This window comes from Ceratotherium simum, chromosome 11, assembly GCF_057802395.1.
Source record: "Ceratotherium simum simum isolate JZ-2026a chromosome 11, ASM5780239v1, whole genome shotgun sequence".
Lineage (NCBI taxonomy): Eukaryota > Metazoa > Chordata > Mammalia > Perissodactyla > Rhinocerotidae > Ceratotherium > Ceratotherium simum.
In genome coordinates, this window is record NC_141910.1 from 63,422,590 (window position 1) to 63,447,517 (window position 24,928).

General features: G+C 38.0%; 1 protein-coding gene across 1 annotated transcript in view; it reads right to left on the bottom strand.

Moving 5' to 3' along the window:
• Positions 1-5,924: 5,924 nt before the first annotated feature.
• DDX1 (DEAD-box helicase 1) overlaps positions 5,925-24,928 on the bottom strand; it is a 38,921-nt gene continuing 19,917 nt past the window's right edge. Inside the window, exons 15-26 of the mRNA XM_004436486.3 lie at positions 22,230-22,328; positions 21,294-21,383; positions 20,369-20,557; positions 18,778-18,829; positions 16,618-16,764; positions 12,307-12,398; positions 10,685-10,757; positions 10,459-10,531; positions 10,336-10,378; positions 7,281-7,376; positions 6,892-7,012; positions 5,925-6,253 (exon numbers count right to left, since the gene is read on the bottom strand). Coding sequence (XP_004436543.1) covers positions 6,123-6,253; positions 6,892-7,012; positions 7,281-7,376; positions 10,336-10,378; positions 10,459-10,531; positions 10,685-10,757; positions 12,307-12,398; positions 16,618-16,764; positions 18,778-18,829; positions 20,369-20,557; positions 21,294-21,383; positions 22,230-22,328 — 1,206 coding nt within the window. The 3' untranslated portion in view covers positions 5,925-6,122. The remainder of the gene's footprint in view (positions 6,254-6,891; positions 7,013-7,280; positions 7,377-10,335; positions 10,379-10,458; positions 10,532-10,684; positions 10,758-12,306; positions 12,399-16,617; positions 16,765-18,777; positions 18,830-20,368; positions 20,558-21,293; positions 21,384-22,229; positions 22,329-24,928) is intronic.

The window sequence follows — 24,928 nt, forward strand, 5'->3', positions numbered from 1 at the left end:
AGAATTTCTGGGAGTGCCTGCCAAACCTGACTGCCACTAAGCCTGACTGTCACCCTTCTAAGCTTTGGTTTGGACGACTGCTCCAGAGAGTTTTCTGGTCCCCTCCCGCCATGATGGAACAACTTCCCACAGGACAGAGTCCTAACCAATTCCCACACCCTCCAGCATCACTTGTTCAAACAGACAAAGCCCTCCCTTTAATACCCACGTCAGACTAACATACCGACTTGCTAATACCAGGTAGCAAACACTCGAGGATTTCAAGAGAAGCACAATGTAGAAAAGCAAACCACAACTCATTACCAGACGCCATGGCTCCCACACCCAGGTGACTCCATCCCTACCGGCCATCTCTCTGACTCCAGTTTTCATCCTGCCAATTCCTGTTCTTACCAGGATTTCCCATGTTAGACTCCTCCTTGAGACCCTGACCCACCACAAAAGAACTGGACAGCCCTTAACACCCAATTATTACCCTGCAGAGAGCCCACCTCTGGCTGCCTCTTCAAAGTCCTACTTTGTCAGTAGCAAATATTTATCCTTCGACCGGGATTTAATTTAAGGAAACCCATAGCTAATAGCCAACCAGAGCCTTTTCTGGTGAACAGGATGAGTTACCTAGCTGGGGAACAAGATTTGAGATAAAATAATGAGTTGAACCAATGATTTCCAGAGGCCTATAAAGTGGCTCTGTCTAAAGCACCGGAAATGTTTTAAATAAAAACAAATTCATCTGGTTACAAAATTTATTTTTTAAATCTTATCAAAAATGATATACAGTACCATTTTTATCAAAGTTTTTCTCTACTGTGCCTCCACTGCACAGTACAATAGCAAGGGTTCCAGCTTGAACCTAAACTAGATTTAAGACACATCTTAGCTGGGGCATGTGCAGAGGTCACACAATGATCTGGAACAGGATCAAGAAACATCTAGAGCCAGGCTCAGTGTAAGGCAGCAGCTCTCAGCCCTGCAGCACAGCTGTACTTCCTGGGCACCCAGGCCCCACTCCAGAACAATAAAGCAGAATTTCTGGAGGGGAAGTGCAGACACTGGCATTTTCTTTTAAAGCTCCCTGGGTGATCCCAATGGGCAGCCGGGTAGAGAACCACTCCTCTCCGGGAAGGGGCCAAGGTGTTCATTTCCCGGGTAAAGGCAGTAGACCAGCACTGGAGACAGGCGATCTAGTACAGCAAGCATCTCTCTCAGGTGTCCTTCTGAATCATCCTGCTTGAGTCTTAGGGTGCAAGATGGCAGCGAGAACCACAGCTCCAAGAGCCATTTCTTTACAATAGTGCTTCTAGATTTGTGGTTCAAGGTCCATCTGCATCATGATCTTCTGAGGAATTTGTTAAAATGCAGATGCCCAGGTCCTGCCTTAGACCTGACCATCTCTGCATGTGATTTAGCTAACCAGAAGTCAGAAACTGTTGCTGGGGGCAGATCCAAGCCCATCTGACTCCAGGTTCTTTCAAATATCCCTCAACACTTTTGACCAGTAAGAATGGAATCTCTGTCAGAAAAAAACAGAACTTTAGGTGCTTTTAAATGAAAGGTAATTATTTAAAGCAATAGAATGGAAAACAACAGCAAAAATCCCCCCTCCATTCCTCCCTCCAAAGGAATCCTCTATCAATTAGTTTGGCGCAGCAAAATCATATCCCTCCCTTTCCTTCCTGTTCTACATTTTTTCCCTTCTAACCAATATTCCCTTTTCCCCTAAATAAGGTCACTTGGAAAAAATCCCTAGTAGAAGTCAGCATCTATAGGGAAATAATAAAATTACTATATAAGGGAAACTACCCAGATCTCATTTTATATTTACTTACACATTTTCCTATTTTCCATATCTCATTCAAACTGCAGTAAAGTGCATAGCTCCCTCTTAAGTCAGAAGAATCAGCTAAAAACCTGACTAAATGGTTTTTCCCACTTAGAATTGGCTGGGAATCAACTTTTTTTTTTTTTTTAATCCGGAGTGTTCTCAGTAATTGCCCCACACACTCATACTTTAAAAAAAAAAAAATGGGGGGCCAGTCCGGTGGCGTGGTGGTTAGGTTCACACGCTCTGCTTCAGCGGCCCAGGGTTTGCAGGTTCAGATCCCAGGTGCGGACCTACGCACCACTCATCAAGCCAAGCTGTGGCGGGCGTCCTACATATAAAGTAGGGGAAGATGGGCACAGGTGTTAGCCCAGGGCCAATGTTCCTCAGCAAACAGAGGAGGATTGGCAACAAATGTTAACTCAAGGCTAATCTTCCTCACCAAAAAAAATGGAAATGAAAAGAAAGAAGCCTTGCACCTTATTCACAAGTCTGGGTCCTTGTCTGTAGTATAAAGATGGTGGTGGAGCAGGCGGGTGAGGGCAATGGGGATAAGGAGTCACGTGCAAAGAAGCTGCACGTAAGATATAAGACGACCTCTACTCACCAGCACCAAGTCACACACCACGTGAAGAGACAGCATGAAAACAAAGTTTAAATGCAACAAGTATTATTTCAGTTTGTAAAATCAACGGTACAGAATTCTTCCTATATTGTTAGTGTGAATGTCAACCAGCACAACCCTTTCAGAAAGCAATCTGGTAATGATCCTGAAAAATGTTCATAAAGTTCATTCCTTTTAATTCAATAATCCAGCTTCTAGGAATCCAGTAGAAGGAAACAATCCAAAAGATAGAACAAAGATATTCACGGCAACATTATATGTAACACAGGAAAAATGTAAACAGTGTAAATACGATAAAATATGGTATGAATGCCTATCTGCTGGACTTTTGCTGAATGCTTAACATAGTCCTGAATGATGAGAATAATTTTCACCATTATTATAAACAAGGAAACTAAAGCATAAGAACGGCAAAGGACCTTGTCTTCTGTCATCCTGCTAGTACACGTTAGAGCCAGACTCGCATCCAGGCTTGACATTCTGAGGTTCACATCCTCTTCAAGTCCCCTCAATGCTCACGAGCAGTGAAAGCACAATGCTTACATAAACTACAGCACATTCAAAGGATTATACAGCCATTAAAGTATTTATAGCGAGAAAAATATTTATGTTAAATGAAGATATAAGATTGTATACACAGTATGATCTAAGCTATATACCAAAAAATTTATAGGAAAAAGAAATGAACCAAAATGTTATTTAGCAGTGACTTTCTCTGGGAGTGGGAATATAAGTAAAAAGTAAGGAGTGAAGATTACTCTAATCTGAAGTTTCCATTTCTGTTTATAATAGGAAAATATATATTAAGAATGAGGTACAGGGCCAGCCCCGTGGCTTGGTGGTTAAGTGCGCGCGCTCCGCTGCTGGCAGCCCGGGTTCAGATCCCGGGCGCGCACCGACACGCCGCTTCTCCAGCCATACTGAGGCTGCGTCCCACACACAGCAACTAGAAGGATGTGCAGCTATGGCATATCTACTGGGGTTTTGGGGGAAGAAAATAAAATTAAAAAAAAAAGAATGAGGTACAGAAAGGTTTTGGTAATTTTACAGCTATTGCCACTACTTGGAGTCCTTTAGAATCAGCTCTCTTCAGGCAAGCATCCCTAGGCAATGAAAGCATTTGGTCCTTTTACTTGGTTTTCTATACTCTCTCAGGGGAGTGTGTCCTAAGGAGAGGCTCAAAGTACCTTCCAGATTAGCAATACAGTGAATACATAAACCAGAGTTAGAGAAGCTCACTTAAGTTTACTAAAATTTGAAAAAGCAAAAAAAAAATCCCCAAACACAAAACCACTTCAGTCACTCTGAAGATTTAACTCTAGCCTGAAGGAAGCTTCGAGGAGAATGAATGGGGAACGAAAGACCAGACAGGTAATAAGGAGGAACATGCCAGGACTCCTAAGGTTGTGTCTGCCATGTGTTGAAGGTGGGGCAAGCCTTGGCATTTCCGTCTAGAACGGAGGCTCGCATAAGAGCTATAGGCACAAGACCTGTGAGTACACTTATAAATTCTTAAACTACATAGTGGACAGAGTTGAAGCTATGAGTCAGGAATACTAACATTTCATGGTTAATATTTAATATTTTCTGGACTTTCAAGTGCCTCTAGTGTCCTGTATTAGCTGGAGTAGAGACCTACACATACAGTGGCTCAGATAAGATCAAGTTACTGTACCAGGCAGCCCAGAGACGGTGGGCAGCTCTTCTACAAGGTCATCGAGGTTCCTTCTGTCTTGATGCTCTGCTATTTCCTAATTATGAGACTTTTCTAACGATGGACCCTGACTCACTGATAGCACATCCAAGTTTCAGCGTGAGGGAACAGGGAAAAGGGCAGGGGGAAGGACGTGACCCAGAAGTTGCACACATCACTTCAACTCATACCACACAGATCAGAACCTGGGAAAGACAGTCTCTAGCTAGGCAATCCAGTACCAACTGAAACTCACGAGGTTCTATTTCTAAAAGGAAGAAGGGGGGCAGGGGACAATTAGCAGCAACCACATCTTAACCAGGCGTTAACAATTACTCATTTCCTTAGCATTAATCCAGAGGCCTGAAGGAATGGGTATCTGAAAGCAGGGATGAAGAGTGAAGGGAAGGATTAATGGTGATCTAAGCAGAAAGAAAGCGTGAGTCAGGTCTCCAGGCAACCCCTCTGCTGGTCTGGTTACATGTAGCTTCCTCTTTTAAAAACTCTGTTTCCTGGGTAATTCCAGTGGGACAGCCATTTGAAGAATACCCAAATAAGCCCTTCCACAGTCTCCCAGCTCTATCCAGCATTTCTCTCTGCCCTACTCATTTGGATCTGAGAATCATCTTCCAGAGGGAGACCAGAGTAAAAGCTGAAACTAGAAAACCCTAGTTCTAGTTCCAGTTCTGCAAACCAGGCCACGTGAACACGCATTCCTCTAAACTCAGCTTCCGCACCGATAAAATGAGGACATGAACAAGGTCAAGACGACCTCTTCCGGCTCCAATATTTAAATGGTCTGAATCTCAGTCTTTTCTTCGCCATTTTATCAATTAAAAACTCATTTCTAAAGCAGTGATTAATGTGTGCAAACACTGCAAAAAGCTGTCATCACAGAGCTTTGAGACTGGTTATGGAAGTTCTAGGACACGTCCTAAGAAAGTAGTCTAGACTAAGTGAAAGAATGGTATCCTCGTAATCACTTCACACGAACTAGGACTCAGTATACTCGGTCATGGTTTTAATGGTATTGATTTTCCCACTGTTTATATATGGAGTTTCACTCAAGATTTTGTTTAAAGAAAATATTTTAGTGCTAAAAGATTTGAAAACCATCATACAAGAAATTATAATAGCCTGTGCTCTTAAGGAATCTCTAGGGCAAGAATAATTTTCTCAAAGAAACTACTTCAAAAACTATGAGTAAAAAGGCACAAAATAACAACTCAATTCTATCTATTTAAATTTTTCCTTTTCCTTCTGGTATTTTAGGCAAGAGAGTTTGACGAAATATATTCCAAAGAATCGTGTTTAAGACCTAGAGGGACAGCAGAATAGTTTTATCTTTACAGGTATATATCATTTAGAAAGAAGTGTTCTTAAAAAGAAGGTAAACTTTCAGAGATACAACTTCACTGTCACCATCACCAAATCAGTCATCAATTCTTAGACACAGAACCTTTTCTAACTCCCCAAAAAACTCCAGGCTTCCAAACTAGCCAAGCCATCCTTCTACTTTGGGATCATCCAATTTTCTTTCATGTTACGACTCTCCTCTAGCTTCAATGTACACCTAGACAGCCATAACCATCTCGAGATTGCCTCCATTTAGGACCACGTCCTGTGAAGAATTCTACTCAGGATATTCACTACTGGTTCCACATAGGTCCTCTGCCAAATTCACGATATCCGTAAACTTCATCCATTACTTCATAAACGCACAGCTTTCTTGAAAAAGAAAACCATCAAACAACTTTAAAATATGACACAAATCTTCATGAAGATATAGTCATCAAATTTATTATTTTCATTAGCTTGCCATTTTATGAAGAATTCCTAAGACTAATGTTTCTTGACATGCAAGAGTTAGCACTAATAGCTTAAGTTACTATAAATACTGCTGCTTGGAAGCAGTACAACTGTTTTAGAGTTTTAAGATCACAGACTTTTATTATTCAAATCTTATTCAGTGTATGTTAAAATCAGAAGGTTCTGAACAGCTGGTTAGGAAGGTAGCCAAGATGCAGGAAAGATGTCTGCGCCTCCTTTTCAAGGGCAGCCAACTCTTGAACTGTAGGTGCCAAAATATCCACATGGCCTTTATAGTTTCCACCTGCATCACACACAAATTACAAAGCGATGTAAATGACATGCTTGAAATAACTTGTCAGCAACACTCTGGCTCAAATATATCAGTTTAAACCTTGCTTCTAGCAATAAAAATGTACTACTGGGCAAGTTATCTCTAAAACTCTGAGTTTTAAAAATGTTAAATCAATATTAATAAATAAGGCCTCACTAACAGCTGTCCCAATACCCCTACCAACCCCGCCCCTATCCCTTCCTTGGTTTGGAAACCACTAGTTTAGCCTGAATCTTAAAAACAATTTTCAGGAATAAGCTAAGGTAATAGTAGGCTGGGTTACCACTCGAATTAAGTCAAAGGCTCTCAATTCTTTATGAAAAATTACCATTATACTCTTGTTTCCTAATAATTGCATAAATGTTCAACTACTCTTATGACATTAACACCTCAAGATAAATAGCTAAGCTGCTGTCCTTCATTCACATACAAATCACACAATAAAAAAATGTGACGACAGTTATGGACAAAGTACTACGCGAGTAATGAGGAGGCAATGATTCATATGCTAAAAATATACACTTAAGGATATGAAATTACTCTCAAACTAAAGCTCAGAAACGACACATTCACATTTAAAACAGAATTAAAAGTAATTCAAAGCTTACCACCAGCAGCCCTTTTTTGACCATAGGTAACCTTCCCATCAAACTCATCCACTGGTACCTTTATATCTGGCTCAACCTGAGAAATGGTACAGTTCAGGTGTTCTTCTATCTCAGACAGCAACTAAGAAAGGGAGAGGAAATTAAAACATTCTCAAAGTTGCATTTTAATAGCATTAAATAAAACCAGGAAGGCTATAATACTTAGTATAAATGAAACTGAGATTTCTGAAGAGATGAACTCAAAAGCTACAATTTATAAACTATAGGTAACATTATAATCAATTACTACTTTTCCTTATAATTGACAAACAGATAAAAGCTGAGATTAATTTTTGTAGATAAATGCAGTTTATTTTTACCAATTTTAATAAGCTTTGGGGGAGTCTTACCTGCATCTCATTGTACCATATGGTACAGCCACCATCATCCTTGAGTCTTGTGTTATAACACCCTTTTCCACGGCTGCTACATACATGGTACCAAACCTATATTAAAGCAAAAATATTAACATGTATGAAGATTGAAACATGCTAGATAGCTTTATTCTCAATTAGTTTTTAAATATTTCCTGTCCTTGAGACACAAGAAAAATAGATTATAGGTATGCTATATCATCCAATTACTACCACCATTCAGTAGCTCATTAACTAGGTCTTCTGAAAGAGTTCTGAGAATAATCCAAAAGTTTTTCTAAAATGGATGTCAATTATGGAAAGGAATTCTCAGATAAAAATAAGGATGAAAAAGTAAATATTGGAGAATGCTGTAGCAAGATTAGTATCAAAAATAAAGTTAAAATGTTTTCTGATTGTATATATAGAAAACCCAAAAGAATCTGTTGGAAAACTATTAGAAACAATCAACAACTACAGCAAAATTGCAGGGTACAAAATCAATCTACAAAAATCAGTTGCATTTCTATATGCTAATAATGAACTAACAGAAAGAGAGCTCAAAAAGATAATACCATTTACAATTGCATCAAAAAGAATAAAATACCTAGGAATAAATCTTACCAAGAAGGTGAAGGACCTATACAATGAGAACTACAAGACATTATTAAGGGAAATCCATGATGACATAAAGAAATGGAAAGATATCCCATGCATGTGGATTGGAAGAATAAACATAGTGGAAATGTCTATATTAGCAATCTACAGATTCAATGCAATCCCAATCAGAATCCCAATGACATTCTTCACAGAAATAGAAAAAAGAATACTAAAATTTATATGGGGCAACAAAAGACCCCAAATAGCTAAAGAAATCCTAAAGAAAAAGAACAAAGCAGGAGGCATCACAATTCCTGACTTCAAAACATACTACAAAGCAATAGTAATCAAAACAGCATGGTACTGGCACAAAAACAGACACACAGATCAATGGAACAGAATTGAAAGCCCAGAAATAAAACCACACATATACGGACAGCTAATTTTCGACAAAGGTGCTAAGAACATGCAATGGAGAAAGGACAGTCTCTTCAATAAATGGTGTTGGGAAAACTGGACAGCCACATGCAAAAGAATGAAAGTGGACCATGTGCTATCGCCATTCACAAAAATTAACTCAAAATGGATCAAAGACCTGAAGGTGAGACCTGAAACTATAAAACTCATAGAAGAAAATATAGGCAACACACTATTTGACATTGGTTTTAAAGGAATCTTTTCGGATGACATGCCTACCCAGACTAGGGAAACTAAAGAAAAAATAAACAAGTGGGACTTTATCAGATTAAAGAGCTTCTATAAGACAAATGAAACCAGAATCAAGATGAACAAACAACCAACCAGCTGGGAGAGAATATTTGCAAAACATACATCTGACAAGGGGTTGATCTCCATAATATATAAAGAACTCACACAACTGAACAACAAAAAAACAAACAACCCGATCAAAAAATGGGCAGAGGAAATGAACAGACACTTGTCCAAGGAAGATATACAGATGGCCAATAGGCACATGAAAAGGTGCTCAACATCACTAATCATCAGGGAAATGCAAATCAAAACAACACTAAGATATCACCTCACGCCTGTTAGAATGGCTATAATCACCAAGACAAAAAACAACAAGTGTTGGAGAGGATGTGGAGAAACAGGAACCCTCACACACAGCTGGTGGGAATGCAAATTGGTGCAGCCTCTATGGAAAACGGTATGGAGATTCCTCAAAGAATTAAAAATAGAGATGCCCTATGATCCAGCCATCCCACTACTGGGAATCTATCCAACGCACCTGAAATCAACAATCCAAAGAGGCTTATGCACCCCTATGTTCATTGCAGCATTATTCACCATAGCCAAGAAGTGGAAGCAACCTAAGTGTCCCTTGACTGACGACTGGATTAAGAAAATGTGGTATATATATACAATGGAATACTACTCAGCCATAAAAAAAGACAAAATCGTCCCATTTGCAACAACATGGATGGGCCTGGAGCGTATTATGTTAAGTGAAATAAGCCAGAAAGAGAAAGACAAACACTGTATGATCTCACTCATATGTGGAATATAAACCAACACATGGACAGAGAAAACTGGACTGAGGTTACCAGGGCAGTGGGGGTGGGGGGTGGGCACAAGGGGTGAAGGGAGTCATATATGTGGTGATGGACAAACAAAAATGTACAACCCAAAATTTCACAATGTTAGAAACCATTAAAACATCAATAAAAAAAATAAATAAATAAAGTTAAAATGTTTTCTATAAGATAATAAAGCAAAGAGTAAAAAGTAAAATGAACAACTAGTTTGGGCAATGAGTTTGTGGGAGTTCCTTATTCTGGCAACTCTTCTGTAAATTTGTATCAAATTATATCAAAATAATAAGCTACCTCCCTCCCCCATAAAGTCTTCTATGGCATGATGCCAGAGAAGATTGAAATATTTTTTGGTGAAAACACTTATATTAAAGCTATTAGGGAAAATTACATTCTGCATTTTTCCTTTCTAAACTTCACCCTACTACTTATCCATTCAACTAATATAAAGAAAAAGATGCCATTAAAAAGTTCATTTATGGGCCGGCCCCGTGGCTTAGCGGTTAAGTGCTCGCGCTCCGCTACTGGAGGCCCAGGTTCAGATCCCGGGCGCGCACCGACGCACCGCTTCTCCGGCCATGCTGAGGCCGCGTCCCACATACAGCAACGAGAAGGATGTGCAGCTATGACATACAACTATCTACTGGGGCTTTGGGGAGAAAAAAGGAGGAGGATTGGCAATAGGTGTTAGCTCAGAGCCGGTCTTCCTCAGCAAAAAGAGGAGGATTAGTACGGATGTTAGCTCAGGGCTAATCTTCCTCACAGAAAAAAAAAAAAAGTTCATTTATATTCCATATGCAACTGAGTTCAATGTGAATGGAAAAATCAAACTGCTTTTATTTCCAACATCTAAAATGACAACACAAACAACGAATATAATACATCATTGAAAAGATTACCTTCTCTTTTTCTGTTGCCACCAGGGAAATAGCCAGACCCATCCTGAAAGATTTTAAGTCTTTATTAGACTTTACTCCTGAAGCACAGAAGCTTAAAAGGGAAAACAAAAGTTACAGCAGTACCTTTCAGCTCTTCCTACTCTGCCAATTCGATGTACATAGTTTTGCTTTTCATCAGGCAAGGTGACATTTATAACTGTAAACAAAAACAATTATTACCAATTGCCAATAGTTTCTAAAATTTTGAAACGTATTAGACATCTGACATTCTAAATATTTCTAACATATTAGGTGGTTTACTTTAAATTCCACAGAATTCAAACTGCAGGCATAAAAACTTTCTTTTTACCATAAGGAACACCATGGATATCAATTCCTCTGGCGGCTACATCTGTGCAAATCAAGAATCTTACATCTCCTTTCTAAAGAAAACAGAGAGGAGAGAAAGGAATTTATTAGTAGGTACACTAAAAAATAAACACAAATACTATCTTTCCACTAAATGAGACCTCTAATGTGGCACCATCAGATTAGAGTTCCAGATATTCATAATTCACTGGACCTAGTCTTGCATTTTTAAGTTATGATCTGCTAAAATATGACATTTAAGTGAATAAATCATTGGATTCATTTTTACTTTTCTTTTTTCTTACATCAAAGATATTAAACCATTGTTAAAATTTAGCTTTATCTTTAGAAATCCTGACTGGGTAATCCAAAAGAAAGATAAAACAGAACAAAACGTAAAAATAGAAGCATTATCTTTACTCTTGTATTAACAGAGAATGGGCCCCTGGTGCTCTCAACAAGGAAGTCCCAAGTAGCCTTCAGATGTTATTTGTGCCCCAAGGCACGGCAAAGTGTGAGATTCGGAGGAGGGGGGAGGGCATACTGACTTCTGGTCCAGTACAACGTCCAGGATAGAGAAGGGTGACACACATGCTGAAATCCATGTCAACTATGCTCAGCATGGAAACAGAATCCAAAGTTCCTAAGTCCAGTACTTCCCCTCTTTTCTCTCATTATGGGTCTGAGAGAAAATACCTGTACTCTACACTGAGGTAAACACACAGTAGTAAATGGAGAACGAGATTGCTTCCGGGTGGAGGCTACTGACCTTGAGTTCTCAATGGCTCAAGCCCTACCCACCTATACCCAGAGCTATATAATCTGTTCATGCGCTAAGAGCACATAACTGGGATGGTCTGGCCCAAACATTTCAAAACATATTTAATTCCACGAAACCATATTCTGATACTCGTCTTAAATTGATCTACAAATTAAGTTCTCTATCGGTATTACTACAAACTATTTAAAAAAAAAAAAAGCTCACAGACATGGTTTAACTATCCAATGATGCTTCTCCTAAAAATATCTACCTGAGAGAATTTAACTAAAACTTCCTTAAATTGAAAATTCTTATTGCAGTAGTGTTGTGCTGATAGAGAACACTTAATTTACCACCTGACTGTTAAAGATGACTAAGCCCTGCCAAGATGAGGACATACCATAGGGTAGAAATATTTTGAAATTTCTAGGACAAGAATTGCTTTAATGATACTAACTGAGGGCCAGCCCCGTGGCTTAGCGGTTAAGTGCGCACGCTCCACTACTGGCCCAGGTTTGGATGCCGGGCTTGCACCAACGCACCACTTATCTGGCCATGCTGTGGCAGCGTCCCACATACAGCAACTAGAAGGATGTGCACGTATGACATACAACTATCTACTGGGGCTTTGGGGAGAAAAAGGGGAAAAAAAGGAGGGGGATTGGCAATAGATGTTAGCTCAGAGCCGGTCTTCCTCAGCAAAAAAAGAGGAGGATTGACATGGATGTTAGCTCAGGGCTGATCTTCCTCACAAAAAATAATAATAATAATAATAATAATAATAAATATAATAATAATAATTAAAACTAGACACAATGCCCCTTTTAAGTATTAAGGAAATGCAGTTAACTCAATATCAGTACCTTAAATCTTTCCAAGTTTTGCTTCCTCTCATGAGGCTTTCTGTCACCATGAAGACAAACACATGAGAACTGGTGTCCTTTTTTGTCAGGTCCTAGTGAAAAGCACATTAAACAGTTAACCTTGGAAAAGATTATGCCTAAGACTATGTCAAAATAAACCCAGTAACATTCACACTACAATGATACCATGTAATTCTATGGAAATCTATACCCCAACTTGCCATAAACCACGGTTAACACAATTTCTGTCATAGGTGAAATGCCATTAAAATGACTCCATGAGGGGCCAGCCCGGTAGCGTAAGCGGTTAAGTGCGTGCGCTCCGCTGTGGCGGCCCGGGCTTCGCCGTTTCAGATCCCGGGCGTGCACCAACACACCGCTTGGCAAGCCATGCTGTGGCGGCGTCCCATATAAAGTGGAGGAAGATGGGCACGGATGTTAGCCCAGGGCCAGTTTTCCTCAGCAAAAAAAAAAAAAAAAAGAGAGAGAGAGAGGAGGAATGGCAGATGTTAGCACAGGGCTGATCTTCCTCACAAAAAAAAAAAAAAAAAGACTCCATGAGCATTAAAATTGATTTGCTTTGAAGGACACTTTAAACCACCCTTCCTGATCTGCGGGAGCAGATAAAGCAGTATGCCAACTAAAACGCATTGTATGAGGAAAACGTATGCGTAGACCAGGAACCTCACCTATCCCATGTAAAGTGAAGAACCAAAAAGTAGACAAAAGGGATCACTCTTAGAAGAACTAAAATGAGCATTATGAAGTTCATGCCCTTACTACGAGGCCATGTCCACAAGCCTGCTCTCCCCAAGGTGTTCTAAGGTGTTCCGAGCCACTTAGTTATCTGGTTTCCTGGCCAAAGCAGATTAGAAGAAGCAAATTGGAAGGATGGAGAGGTGCTACTTTAGAGGCAGGTGCAGTGGTAGCCTGCTAAAAAAGAAACTTCAAATAGATACAGTAACAAAAAGCAGTGCACTCTGGACCAGAACAAGGGCAAATGGCCTTGTAGAACTCAACAGAACCTGTACGCACCACTATGAGAGAGCCCAGAATAACAACTATGCCACTTTACTCTCCATAGTAAGTTAGGTTCAATAAAATATACTTCAGAATTCAAGGAAACAATACATTTTGAAAGATATGCACCCAAAATGACTAACACAAAAACTAACTATGCAGAGGAGAAATAATAGCTAACCAAAACTTCCAGAGGCTTACAGCTGAGGGCTTCTTGCATTCTGAACTCACACAGTTTAGCAAAGTATCACATACATACTCCCACCCTCTGGTTGAGGGGTGTGCAGAGAGGAGACAGATCCTTTATTCCCCTCTCTTAAATCCCTGAAATCTGGTATATATTGTGTTATTTTGGTTTTAGTAATGGTTTGGGAAACTTGTTTTCTATGCAGAGGTAACCAGAATATTTAGGGAAGGAAGGTAAAAGGATCTAAGGAATATTACTGCTTGATCAACAGCACTCCTAACTACACAATCAAATCCTCCATTCAAAACCAACGTGAACAGGAAGAAATATTTATTACAAAACAGTCACTACAATTAAAACAACCAAGCAAGTCTAGTTGCTAGGACTTGAAAAAAAAATGTTACTGAACTGTTCACTGTAATGAACCATGTAATGTGTTCTCTATATGACCATTGGTTCAAACTTTTAAATTGTTCAAATTTTCCATATCCTTTTTGAGTTTTCTAGCTCCTTGAGGTACGTTAATTATAAAAAGAGGTATTCAAGTCTTTGCCATTATGAGAGCAAGATTTGTCTATTACCCTGTACATCTGTCAATTTTTATTTTATATATATACACATATATATATACATATATTTTTTTCTTTGGTGAGGAAGATTGGCCCTGAACTAATATCTGTGCCAGTTTTCCTCCATGCTCTATGTGGGACGCTGCCACAGCATGGCCTGATGAGCGGTGTATAGGTCTGCGCCCAGCATCCAAACCCACGAACCCCAGCTGGTGAAGTGGAGTGCGTGAACTCAACTACTACGTCACTGGGCCAGCCCTAATTTTTTTTTTTTTTTTTTTGCTGAGGAAGATTCACCCTGAGCTAAGATCCATCACCAATCCTCTTCTTTTTGCCTGAGGAAGATTGGCCCTGAGCTAACATCTGTGGCAAATCTTCCTCTATTTTGTATGTGGGTTGCCACCACAGCATGGCCACCAATCAGCAGTGTAGGTCCTGAACCCATGCCGCCAAAGCAGAGCGTGCTGAACTTAACCATTAGGCCACCAGGGCTGGCCCTACTTTATATAATTTTTCCAACATTTATTGTATTTTCCAACATTTATTGTATTTTCAAACATATTGCAAAATTCAAAGAATTCTAACAGTGAATAACTAACTATACAGTCACGTGTCGCTTAACAATGGGGATACGTTCTGAGAAATGCATCATCAGGTGATGTTGTCATTGTGCGATCGAGTGTACATACACAAATCTAGATGGTGTAGCCTACTACACACCTAAGCTATATGGTACTAATCTTATGGGACCACCATCATATATGAGGTCCGTCGTTGACCAAAACGTCATTATGCAACATGACTGTATTCTCACCACCTAAATTCTACTATTAACATTTACTGTATTTGCTTTACCACATATCTATCTATCCCTCTATCCTTCTATCAACTCATTTTTATATTTTTGATGCATTTCAATGTAAATTGCAGATATCAGTACACAGTTTAGCATGCATATCATTAACTAGAGTACAGTATCTGTTTAAGTTTTTTTGTTTTCCTTGAAGTAACAATTACATACAAGGAAATGTACAAATTTTAATTATACATTTGCTGAGTTTTGACAAATGCATACACCTTCTAGCCCAAAGCCCTATCAAAATATAAAACATGAATATCAGCCCACAAAGTACCTTCACGCCCTTTCCCAGTCAATCCCCATTCTTACTCTCCTAAGGACAATCACTGTTCTGGGTTTTTTTCTACCTTCATAGATTAGATAGTTTTGACTCTTCTAGAAATTCATACAAATGGAATCATATAGTATATACTCTTATGTGAGAATTCTTTCATTCAGCATAATGTTTCTGAGATTCATCCAGTTATTGTGTCTATCAGTGGTCTATTCCTTTTCATTGCTGAGTAGTATTTCACTGCACAAATATTTCACATTTTGTTCGGCCATTCTCCTATTGATGGCCACTTAGTGTATTTTCAGTTTGGGGCCATTATAAATAAAGCTGCTATGACCATTCTTGCACACAGCTTTGTCAGCTTTCTCTTATCTTGGGTGAATATTTAGGAGTTGGACTGGTAGGCCATAAGATAGCAATGTTTAATTTTACAAAAAATTGTTTTAAGACCTTTTACCAAAGTGGCTGTACACCAACACTGTATGAGTGCTCCAGCTGGTGTTGTATTTGTAACCTAGCCATTCTAATCAGTGTATAGTGGTACTATGCTGTGATTTTATTTTGCATTTCCCTAATGACTAATTACATTGAGCATTTTTTCATGTTGGTTTAAATGTTTGATGTTATTTTATAAAGAGCATAAAATTAGAATCATTATATCTTCATTGTAGATTGGGTATTTTTATTACATAGTGGCCTTTATTTCTAGTAATATTTTTGTATTAAAATGTATCTCATTAATACAGCTAGACCAACTTTCTTTTGATTAATATTTTAGCTGATACATATAAATATTTTGTCTTTCCCCTTCCTTTCAATCATTCCATGTCCTCAAGTTTCAGGTATGCTTCTTGTAAACAGCATATAGCTAGATTTTATCCAGTCTAACTATCTATGCCTTTTAACAGAAGACTTCAGTCCACTGATACATATTATAGTGTTTACTCACATACTGGAGATTTTTCCACCAGCCACCTTACTCTGTAATTTCTAACCATTCTGCTTTTTCTAATTTTTTTCCCTTTTTCTTTCTTAGCGTTTTTTAGATTAATGTTTCTTCCTCATTTACTGGTTGAGAAGATATATATTTTATTATTTAACGATCACACTTGAAAATTTTAACATTAAAGTTAATCAATAATGTTACCCTTCTTCCAAATGACATAAAGGCCTTAGAATGCTGTGATTCATGTTCACTGTAATGAAATTATACCTCTGTGGAAAATCAGCTCATTGTTTTTCCTAGGGCTTATCATATGGAAAAGTAGTGGATGAGCAGATACTTAAATGCACCATCATTGCTTTAAATTCTGAGCATGCATTCTAGACTCCATCAACGTGAGACTAATAATCTATTAAATGAGGAAATAAATACAATTTATTTCAAGCAAGGAAACATTACCTCCGCCTTGTTGCATAAAATACTGCTCCAAGTTATCACAGTCAATTTTTGTTCTACAAAAAATAATTGCTTGATCCATCTTGTGTTCCTTGATTGCCCGGACAGCATACTCCCCCTTCAGGATTTTAATAGCTTCAGACCACATCTCTTGAATACCACATAACAACAAAAGAGAATTTCAATTTGAAATTGTCATAAACATACATAATTACAGTCAAAGACTTACTGCTTAACTCACTTAAAAAACTCTGCTTTAACACAAGTATTACAGACAAGAATAAGAAATAAGAAATAGGGTGAAATGGTGAGATAATCCATTCACTCATTTATTTTTGTTTCTGTTAATATTTTTTATGCCAGGTTATGGGATAACAAAACACCTATAACCATACCTCTTATGACGGAAAAACACACGTATACACACACACAACCAGAAATACATACTCACAACAAAACTTTGTTCTTACCTCTCATGGAGGACTAATCATATTCTGCCTTGCTTATTAACTCATTAGCTCATTAACTTCCCTAAATGCTCAATAAATGTTTACTCAATTATTTTAACCCCTCTAAAAAATAATTAAAGTACTTCCTAAATCAATCTAAACACCAGAAAGTTCATACTTCACTCTGTGGAATAAAAACTGCACATCAAACCTAGTTAGTAATTGCTTAGTCACCATCCTCCAAATCTCCATTTTTCAGTGTGAAGCTGGGCTATAGTTACTCCTCAACTGTCCAACGCAAAATTTTAATTCTTTAACCCAACATATTTCTAAGGTCTCTTAGTTACCTCTAATTGTAGCATAAACTAAGCAAAACTTTTACAAGGAGAAACATATGAAGCAGTAAAAAATTTTATTTTATAAAATGCATTCCCCAACAGTAGCATACCATCATTTTCAACTAGCAGTGTCTCTGCTCCTCTCCAACAATAAGGCTAGTTGAGCATGCACCTTATAAATTTGGAGCTGCACACAGAAAACTGAGTTCAAAGGAACTCTCTTTAATCAAGACTGCAGATAATTCACCTTTTAGATACTTGTCAAAAACCCACCAATGAATCCAATCATGGACCAAATGCAGTCTAACCCTTTAAATGATCCACTTGAGACATCTGATGTCAGACATGCAGCCTAATGGGTTTAAGATCTATTCTAGGTTCTCTAAGATCTACACTATCCTTGTACCATGACATATCTTCATATATCTTTTTTTTTCTTTTTTGGTGAGAAAGATTAGCCCTGAGCTAACATCCGTTGCCCGTCCTCCTCTTTTTGCTGAGGAAGATTGGCCTTGGGCTAATATCCGTGCCCATCTTCCTCTACTTTATATGTGGGATGCCTGCCACAGCTTGGCTTGATGAGTGGTGCGTAGGTCCACACCCAGGATCCGAACCTGTGAACCCCGGGCTGCCAAAGCAGAGCATGCAAACTTAACCACTACATCACTGGGCCAGCCCCCCTTCATACATCTTTGAAATATTATGTATCTGAAATAAACTATCTCAGCTCTGCACAGAAGTAGCTTCACTGAATCAAGATTTAATATTAGGCTTTTTAAAAATTGATAAATATTTAATGATATGGAGTTTCAGTTTGAGAAGATGAAAAAGTTCTAGAGATGGATGGTGGTGATGGCTGCACAGTAGGAATGTACTTAATGTCATTGAACTGAACACTTAAAAACGGTTAAAATGGCAAATTTTATGTTACATGTATTTTACTACACACAAAAAGAACCAATAAACTATTTCAAGATCATTTCTGTACCTTTCATAAGGCTGTAGCTATTTTCCTTTGTTACCCAATTCCCTGATATAAAGGATCTACATGACATTTCTCCTGGAATTCAGGGCCAATATAAAATCTGTTACCAAAGAAAACTGCTGGTCAATGAGAATTCTATAATCCAAAATATTTGTGACTTGGATGCCAGGAGACTAATATCTTAAATTCGGTGATTAAAATTCCTCTAAGTTGACTGCTATCAGCTTTTTACCCATTTCTTTATTATCTTTGCTGCTTTTATTTTCAGATTTCCTATTCCAATTTTGCAGGTCACCTCAAATCCTTCATGAGAGTAGACAGGGCATAAACTCAATAAAAAAATTTTATTTTCAAAATCTTTCAAAACATTTTATTAGTTCTTTTAACTTACCTGGACTGTTAGCACCAGGTCTTGTGTTATCTTTTGCATGTACTTCATCAGTCTATCAAAAGAAAAGGATAAAAAAACAGAGTAGTTAAGTAATGGTTCAGAACAGGTATCATTTTTATTATTATTATTTTTTTTTTTGGTGAGGAAGATCAGCCCTGAGCTAACATCTGTTGCCAATCCTTCTCTTTTTCCTTTTTGCTGAGGAAGACTGGCCCTGGGCTAACATCCATGCCCATCTTCCTCTACTTTACATGGGACGCCGCCACAGCATGGCTTAACAAGCAGTGCATCAGTGTGCGCCTAGGATCTGAACCTGCGAACCCCGGGCCGCTGCAGCAGAGCGCACACACTTCACCGCTATGCCACCGGGCCAGCCCTTTTTTTTTTTTTTTGAGGAAGAGTGGCCCTGAGCTAACATCTGTTGCCAATCTACCTCTTTTTTCTTTTTTCCTCCCCAAAGCCCCAGCACATTGTTGTGTATCGTAGTTGTAGAGTTGTAGCTCTTCTATATGGGATGCTGCCTCAACATGGCTTCATGAGCAGTGAGTAGGTCCACGCCCAGGATATGAACCAGCGAACTCTGGGCCACAGGTGCAGAACATGCGAACTTAATTGCTGTGCCACTGGGCCAGCCCCAGGTGTCATTTTTTTAAAGGGAGAATTTTATCTAACTTTATACTGCATCTCAGATATATGTCTCTATAACTTGTAGACAAAACCATTCTTCCGATTCAGAAAAACACTTTATTAACTGTAGGTCTAAGGCTAATCAATTTTAAATGTAATAATAAAAATGCAATGGTGGTTTTCAGAATACTGTGCATTTACAATCAACATATCCTTATTATATAAAGGTAAACCTACTAACTGGGAAAAATGACAAGATGGACACATAAAATTGCTTTTTAGGAAAACAATGCACATCAACAGGACACTAAAATACTACTAGAAATGGAAATCGTATTTTAAATTAGATCTATATATAGCTAATCCTATTTATTTATAAAAATTATATCAAGAAAGATGATTATAAAAGTAACTTTACAGAGAAATATAAAAGATGAGCCCATCACTTATTCCATGCCTTAGAGGCCTAAATTTTTCTGGTCAATGTGCAGGACTTCTTTTTCTTAGACAGGATCTGGTCTTTTTTTTTTTTTTTTTTGTGAGGAAGATCAGCCCTGAGCTAACATCCATGCTAATCCTCCTCTTTTTGCTGAGGAAGACCGGCTCTGAGCTAACATCTATTGCCAATCCTTCTTTTTTTTTTTCCCCCAAAGCCCCACTAGATAGTTGTATGTCATAGTGGCACATCCTTCTAGTTGCCATATGTGGGACGCGGCCTCAGCATGGCGAGAGAAGCGGTGCATCGGTGTGCACCCGCGATCCGAACCCGGGCCGCCAGCAGTGGAGCGCGCGCACTTAACCACTAAGCCACGGGGCCAGCCCCACAAGATCTGGTCTTTAAGCATCACTAACAGCCTTTTTCTTAGATACAGGATCTGGTCTTTAAGCATCACTAAGAGCCCAAGGTTAAGCTAGTTTATGAATGCTTTATTCTCCACAAATGTCAACAGTATAAAGTACTTACTCGAATGTGGTTTTTTCCCAGCCTTTCCCAGAGTCTGTCAGTTTTGGGATTCACTGGGACAACAACATGGTGTACGGTGTCCGGAACAGAATCTTCTCCTTTTAAATCAACCCATGTGGGAAAATGCATTATCTTCTCAGACAGTTTCTTTACATCAAAAGAATGCAAAGTAGCAGAGCAAACAATCACCTAAGAATAAAAAAATCAAGATTTAGATAAACTTTTATTTCATAATAATAATTCTACCACATGAAAACTGACATGGGGCACAAAGGATGCTGACCCTGGAATCTGAAGACAAGGCCGACACCTGACACCGTAGCAAAGACTAGTGGTGTGACTCTGGGCAGGTTAACCTCTCTGAGCTGCAGTCCCCTCACCACCACAGAGATCACACTCTCTACTCCTCAAGGTCCTACACTAAGTCAGATGAAAAGGTTTCTGAAGATCTAAAGTCATAAGACACTATTTATCTCCTTCTCTTAAAAACCTCTCTCTCTCAAATTCTTCCCAAGAAAGAAGGATGAGAAAAAGAAGAGGAGTATTTTAAGAAATAATTACTAAGGAAACAACTGTTTTTCAACAGCTCAAGATATTTTTCCTTCAAACAGGAAGCAGTACTCATAGTCTGGAATATAAACTCTAAATGCTCTGTAGAAAAAAAAAGCAACTAAGAATTTTCCCCATAGTCTTCTGTAACACCTAAATAATTTCCTCAAATTCCCTCTCCTTTCTTTTAAAAGCAACTTTTAAGACTGCTTCCTCTGTGTGTACTATTTAATCACGTAATGAAGAAAATGTTCATACCGTAGTTAACTTAATCAGAAGACACTAAAACAAAATGTAAATGTAAAACAAAAAAAATTAAGTATTAATACATAACAATTGTCTACATGTATTTTAAGATGCTTTACTCATTTTATACCTGAAGTCTTTTTCCATCAGAGGTAATCTGAGGAATCTGATTGTGAATCCTATTTATAAAATCAGAGTAACCTTGAGAAAGAAGCCCATCCTGCATGAGAAACAAAGAAAACCATAAGTTTTTTAATCGGTAGCTAAATCTTTCTTTTCCAAATCAACTATAAAATTTAAGATATGGAAACTAATTCATATACATATATATCCCTACATTTTCAAAATGATTATTTTCTACTGGATATTTAAAGACAAGTTGTAAACTCAACTTTAAATTCCATGTGACTAAATTATGAAATAGCTGACAATAACCCAAAAGCCATACTTCAGTATTCTAAAATGAATATGAGAGTTAATACTCCTACCACATGCCCTTATGCATATGATTTTAATGTGAAAAATAAAAACAAAAAACTTTAGTGCTGAAAAACTACTTCAACCCATCCTGAAAATTATTTGGAAGTACGTCTCAAGAGCCACAAACACATTAATGTCCTTTCATACACTTCACATTTTGCAATTAAGACATAAAGTAATAATTTGTAACACGTAAAAAATTCATGTACAAAGATAGCTATTCGGAGTAAAAAACAAACCTATATAGGTAGTAACAAGAGTGGTTAAATAAACCATGAAGTATCCATATAATAGACCATTAGACAGCCTTTAGAAATCATTTCCAAATAATGACATGATATACTTAGAATACTATATTTAAAAAAAAAAAAGATTTCCCAGATTCCACATAGCTTGATTTCAACTACATAAAATAATATTTACATAAATATAAGAAGTAGATGAAAATATATCAAACTGGTAACAATGATTATCTCTGAGTACCGGAATCATGACTGAATTGTATTTTTTCTTCATCATTTTACATATTTTATCTCCAAAAACATAAGTAAACATTTTTTAAGAGCACGACTATATTTCAACATACAGCTTCATCCAGGACCAGGAATCTAACTTGAGATAAGTTTAGCTTTCCAGTTGACACCAAATCATCTAGTCTTCCTGGAGTGCCAACGACTATATCTACCTGAAAAATAGCAAAAGAAGCACCTACTGAAAAGTGAAGAACTATTATAATCACCTTAAAACAGCAACCAACAACAGTCTACTCATAATAAAAACATGCATATTGAAGTAGTCACGGTCAACTCTAAATTTGCAAAAAAAGAGTTATAGATAATGCCGTATTATCAAACTTGTATTTGGTTTGAAATTAATGTCAAGATTTTGGCAATTGATTTTGACATCCTTAACTGTTACATATAGACTAATATATAAAATTTGTATTTTCCCAGAGAAAATCAGATGAATTTATAGGAACTCTGAAATTAAACCAGGATTCAAATCCCAGTTCCACCATCACCCAGCTGTGTGACCTCAACTTATATAATCTCTGTTTCCATTTTTCTCTTTTTTTTATTTTTTCTTTTGTGTGAGGAAGATTAGCTCTGAGCTAAAGTACTTACCAACAACTTAACAACTTATCCGTCGCCAATCCTCCTCTTTTTGCTGAGGAAGATTGGCCCTGGGCTAACATCCATGCCCATCTTCCTCTACTTTATATGTGGGACATCTGCCACGGCACGGCTCGATAAGCAGTGTGTAGGTCTGGCCCAGGATCTGAACCTGCAAACCCCAGGCCGCCGAAGCAGAGCACACATACTTAACCACTACGCCACCAGGCTGGCCCCTCAATTTTCTCATTTTTGAAATGGGTAATACCTTCTGCTTTATAAGATGGTTGTGATAATTAAGAGACAGATACGTAAAGTACTTGATGCCTAGTGTGCCAGGGGCTTGAGAAATCTGGTTATAATTAATAATAATGATGATCTCATTGACTATCCAGGAAGACAATAATAATTACCATTTGTTAAGTGCTTATAATGAACAGGCACTGTGCTAACGTTCTACAAGTACTGTATCATTTCATGTTGCCACTAAGGAAAACACTACTATTATTATTCCTATTGTTAGATGAGGATACTGAAGTTTAAAAACTAAAGTCATAAGAACTTAGATGATACAGCCAGGAAGTACCCAAACTGGGATTCCAACTCAAAGTCCAAACATGAGAAAAGGTCTAATTCAAATAAGAACAAGTTTTATTTAACTTTTTATTACAAAAATTGTCAAAGATTCACAAAGAGAATAGTATGATGAACCCCTATGCCAGTACAAACAATTAACAATGTTTTCCATTGTCACACACACACACACACACACACACACACACACACCTTTTAATCAAGCCCATAGGAATACTGATTAGGAACATGGGCTTTGAAATAAGCTCTACCTGTAAGTTGTAAGATCTTGGGCAAGTTATTTAATATTTAGTATAAGTCAGTATAATGGGGAAGACTATCATCTCAGAGGGCTATTGTGAGAACTGAATAAGAAAATATATGTAACACATTTAGCAGTACCTAGCCCATTTCTATAAAGTAGTTAGTAAAGCTTAAGTATTTTTAAAGAGTGTATATGGATGTATGTGTGTGAGCACAAAAAAGGTATTATATAAAATCATTCAATAAATTAGACCATTCAAAACTTCTCCTCTTTATCAATAGGCATGAAAAATTACTTTTATTCTTTTTTACTTGTGTTCTGCACTCTAGACTAAAAACATAACTTTCTCCTAACAAATTTATCCCTATAGTCTCATCACTTCAATATCTCACTCCCTGAAAAAGGAGACTACTGTGTTGAATGGATTTTTAATTTGATCCAATATGAGGCATTTATATTCCCATGAAAAATAAAACAGACATTTCTGAAGCTATTGTTTCACTGTATTGATAACAATTAACAAGTCTCAGTTCAACCTAGAGAATATTAGCTGAAAATATGAAGATAAAATCTGTTCAATGTATTAAGAATCTACTATGTGCCAAGCACCGTGACATGTGCCATACAGAGCAATGAACAAAAGACCATCTGGTTCTATGTGTAACATTTCTTCACTATAGGATTCTAACCCACCATGTGAGTTTCCTCCCTCTTCAACTTCCATAGGTAAAGTCAGCATGAAAATAGATACCAGGTCTCTCAGGTTTAAAAAAAAAAAAAAAAGTCAGTTAAATTGGAAAAGCCTGAGAGAAACATTAACATGACTTGTATAGGGCCGGCCCCGTGACTTAGCAGTTAAGTGCATGTGCTCCACTGCTGGCGGCCCGGGGTTCGGATCCTGGGCGCGCACCGACGCACTGCTTCCCCGGCCATGCTGAGGCCGTGTCCCACATGCAGCAACTAGACGGATGTGCAGCTATGGCATACAACTGTCTACTGGGGCTTTGGGGAATAAAAAAAGGAGGAGGACTGGCAATAGATGTTAGCTCAGAGCCGGTCTTCCTCAGCAAAAAGAGAAGGATTAGCATGGATGTTAGCTCAGGGCTGATCTTCCTCACAAAAAAATAAATAAATAAATAATATGACTTGTATAATAGCACCAACTACTTCTTCAGGCCTCAACTGCACATGTTGCATAATTGTGCAACTTTTAAAAGATTAAAAAAATTAAATAGTTCTACTCTCTCACTCCAAAGCTGACTTCTGCCCCAGCATAAGACACAACAAAGGGCTAAGACTGAGCCAGAAGATGATGGGAGATAACAGAAGTAGAGA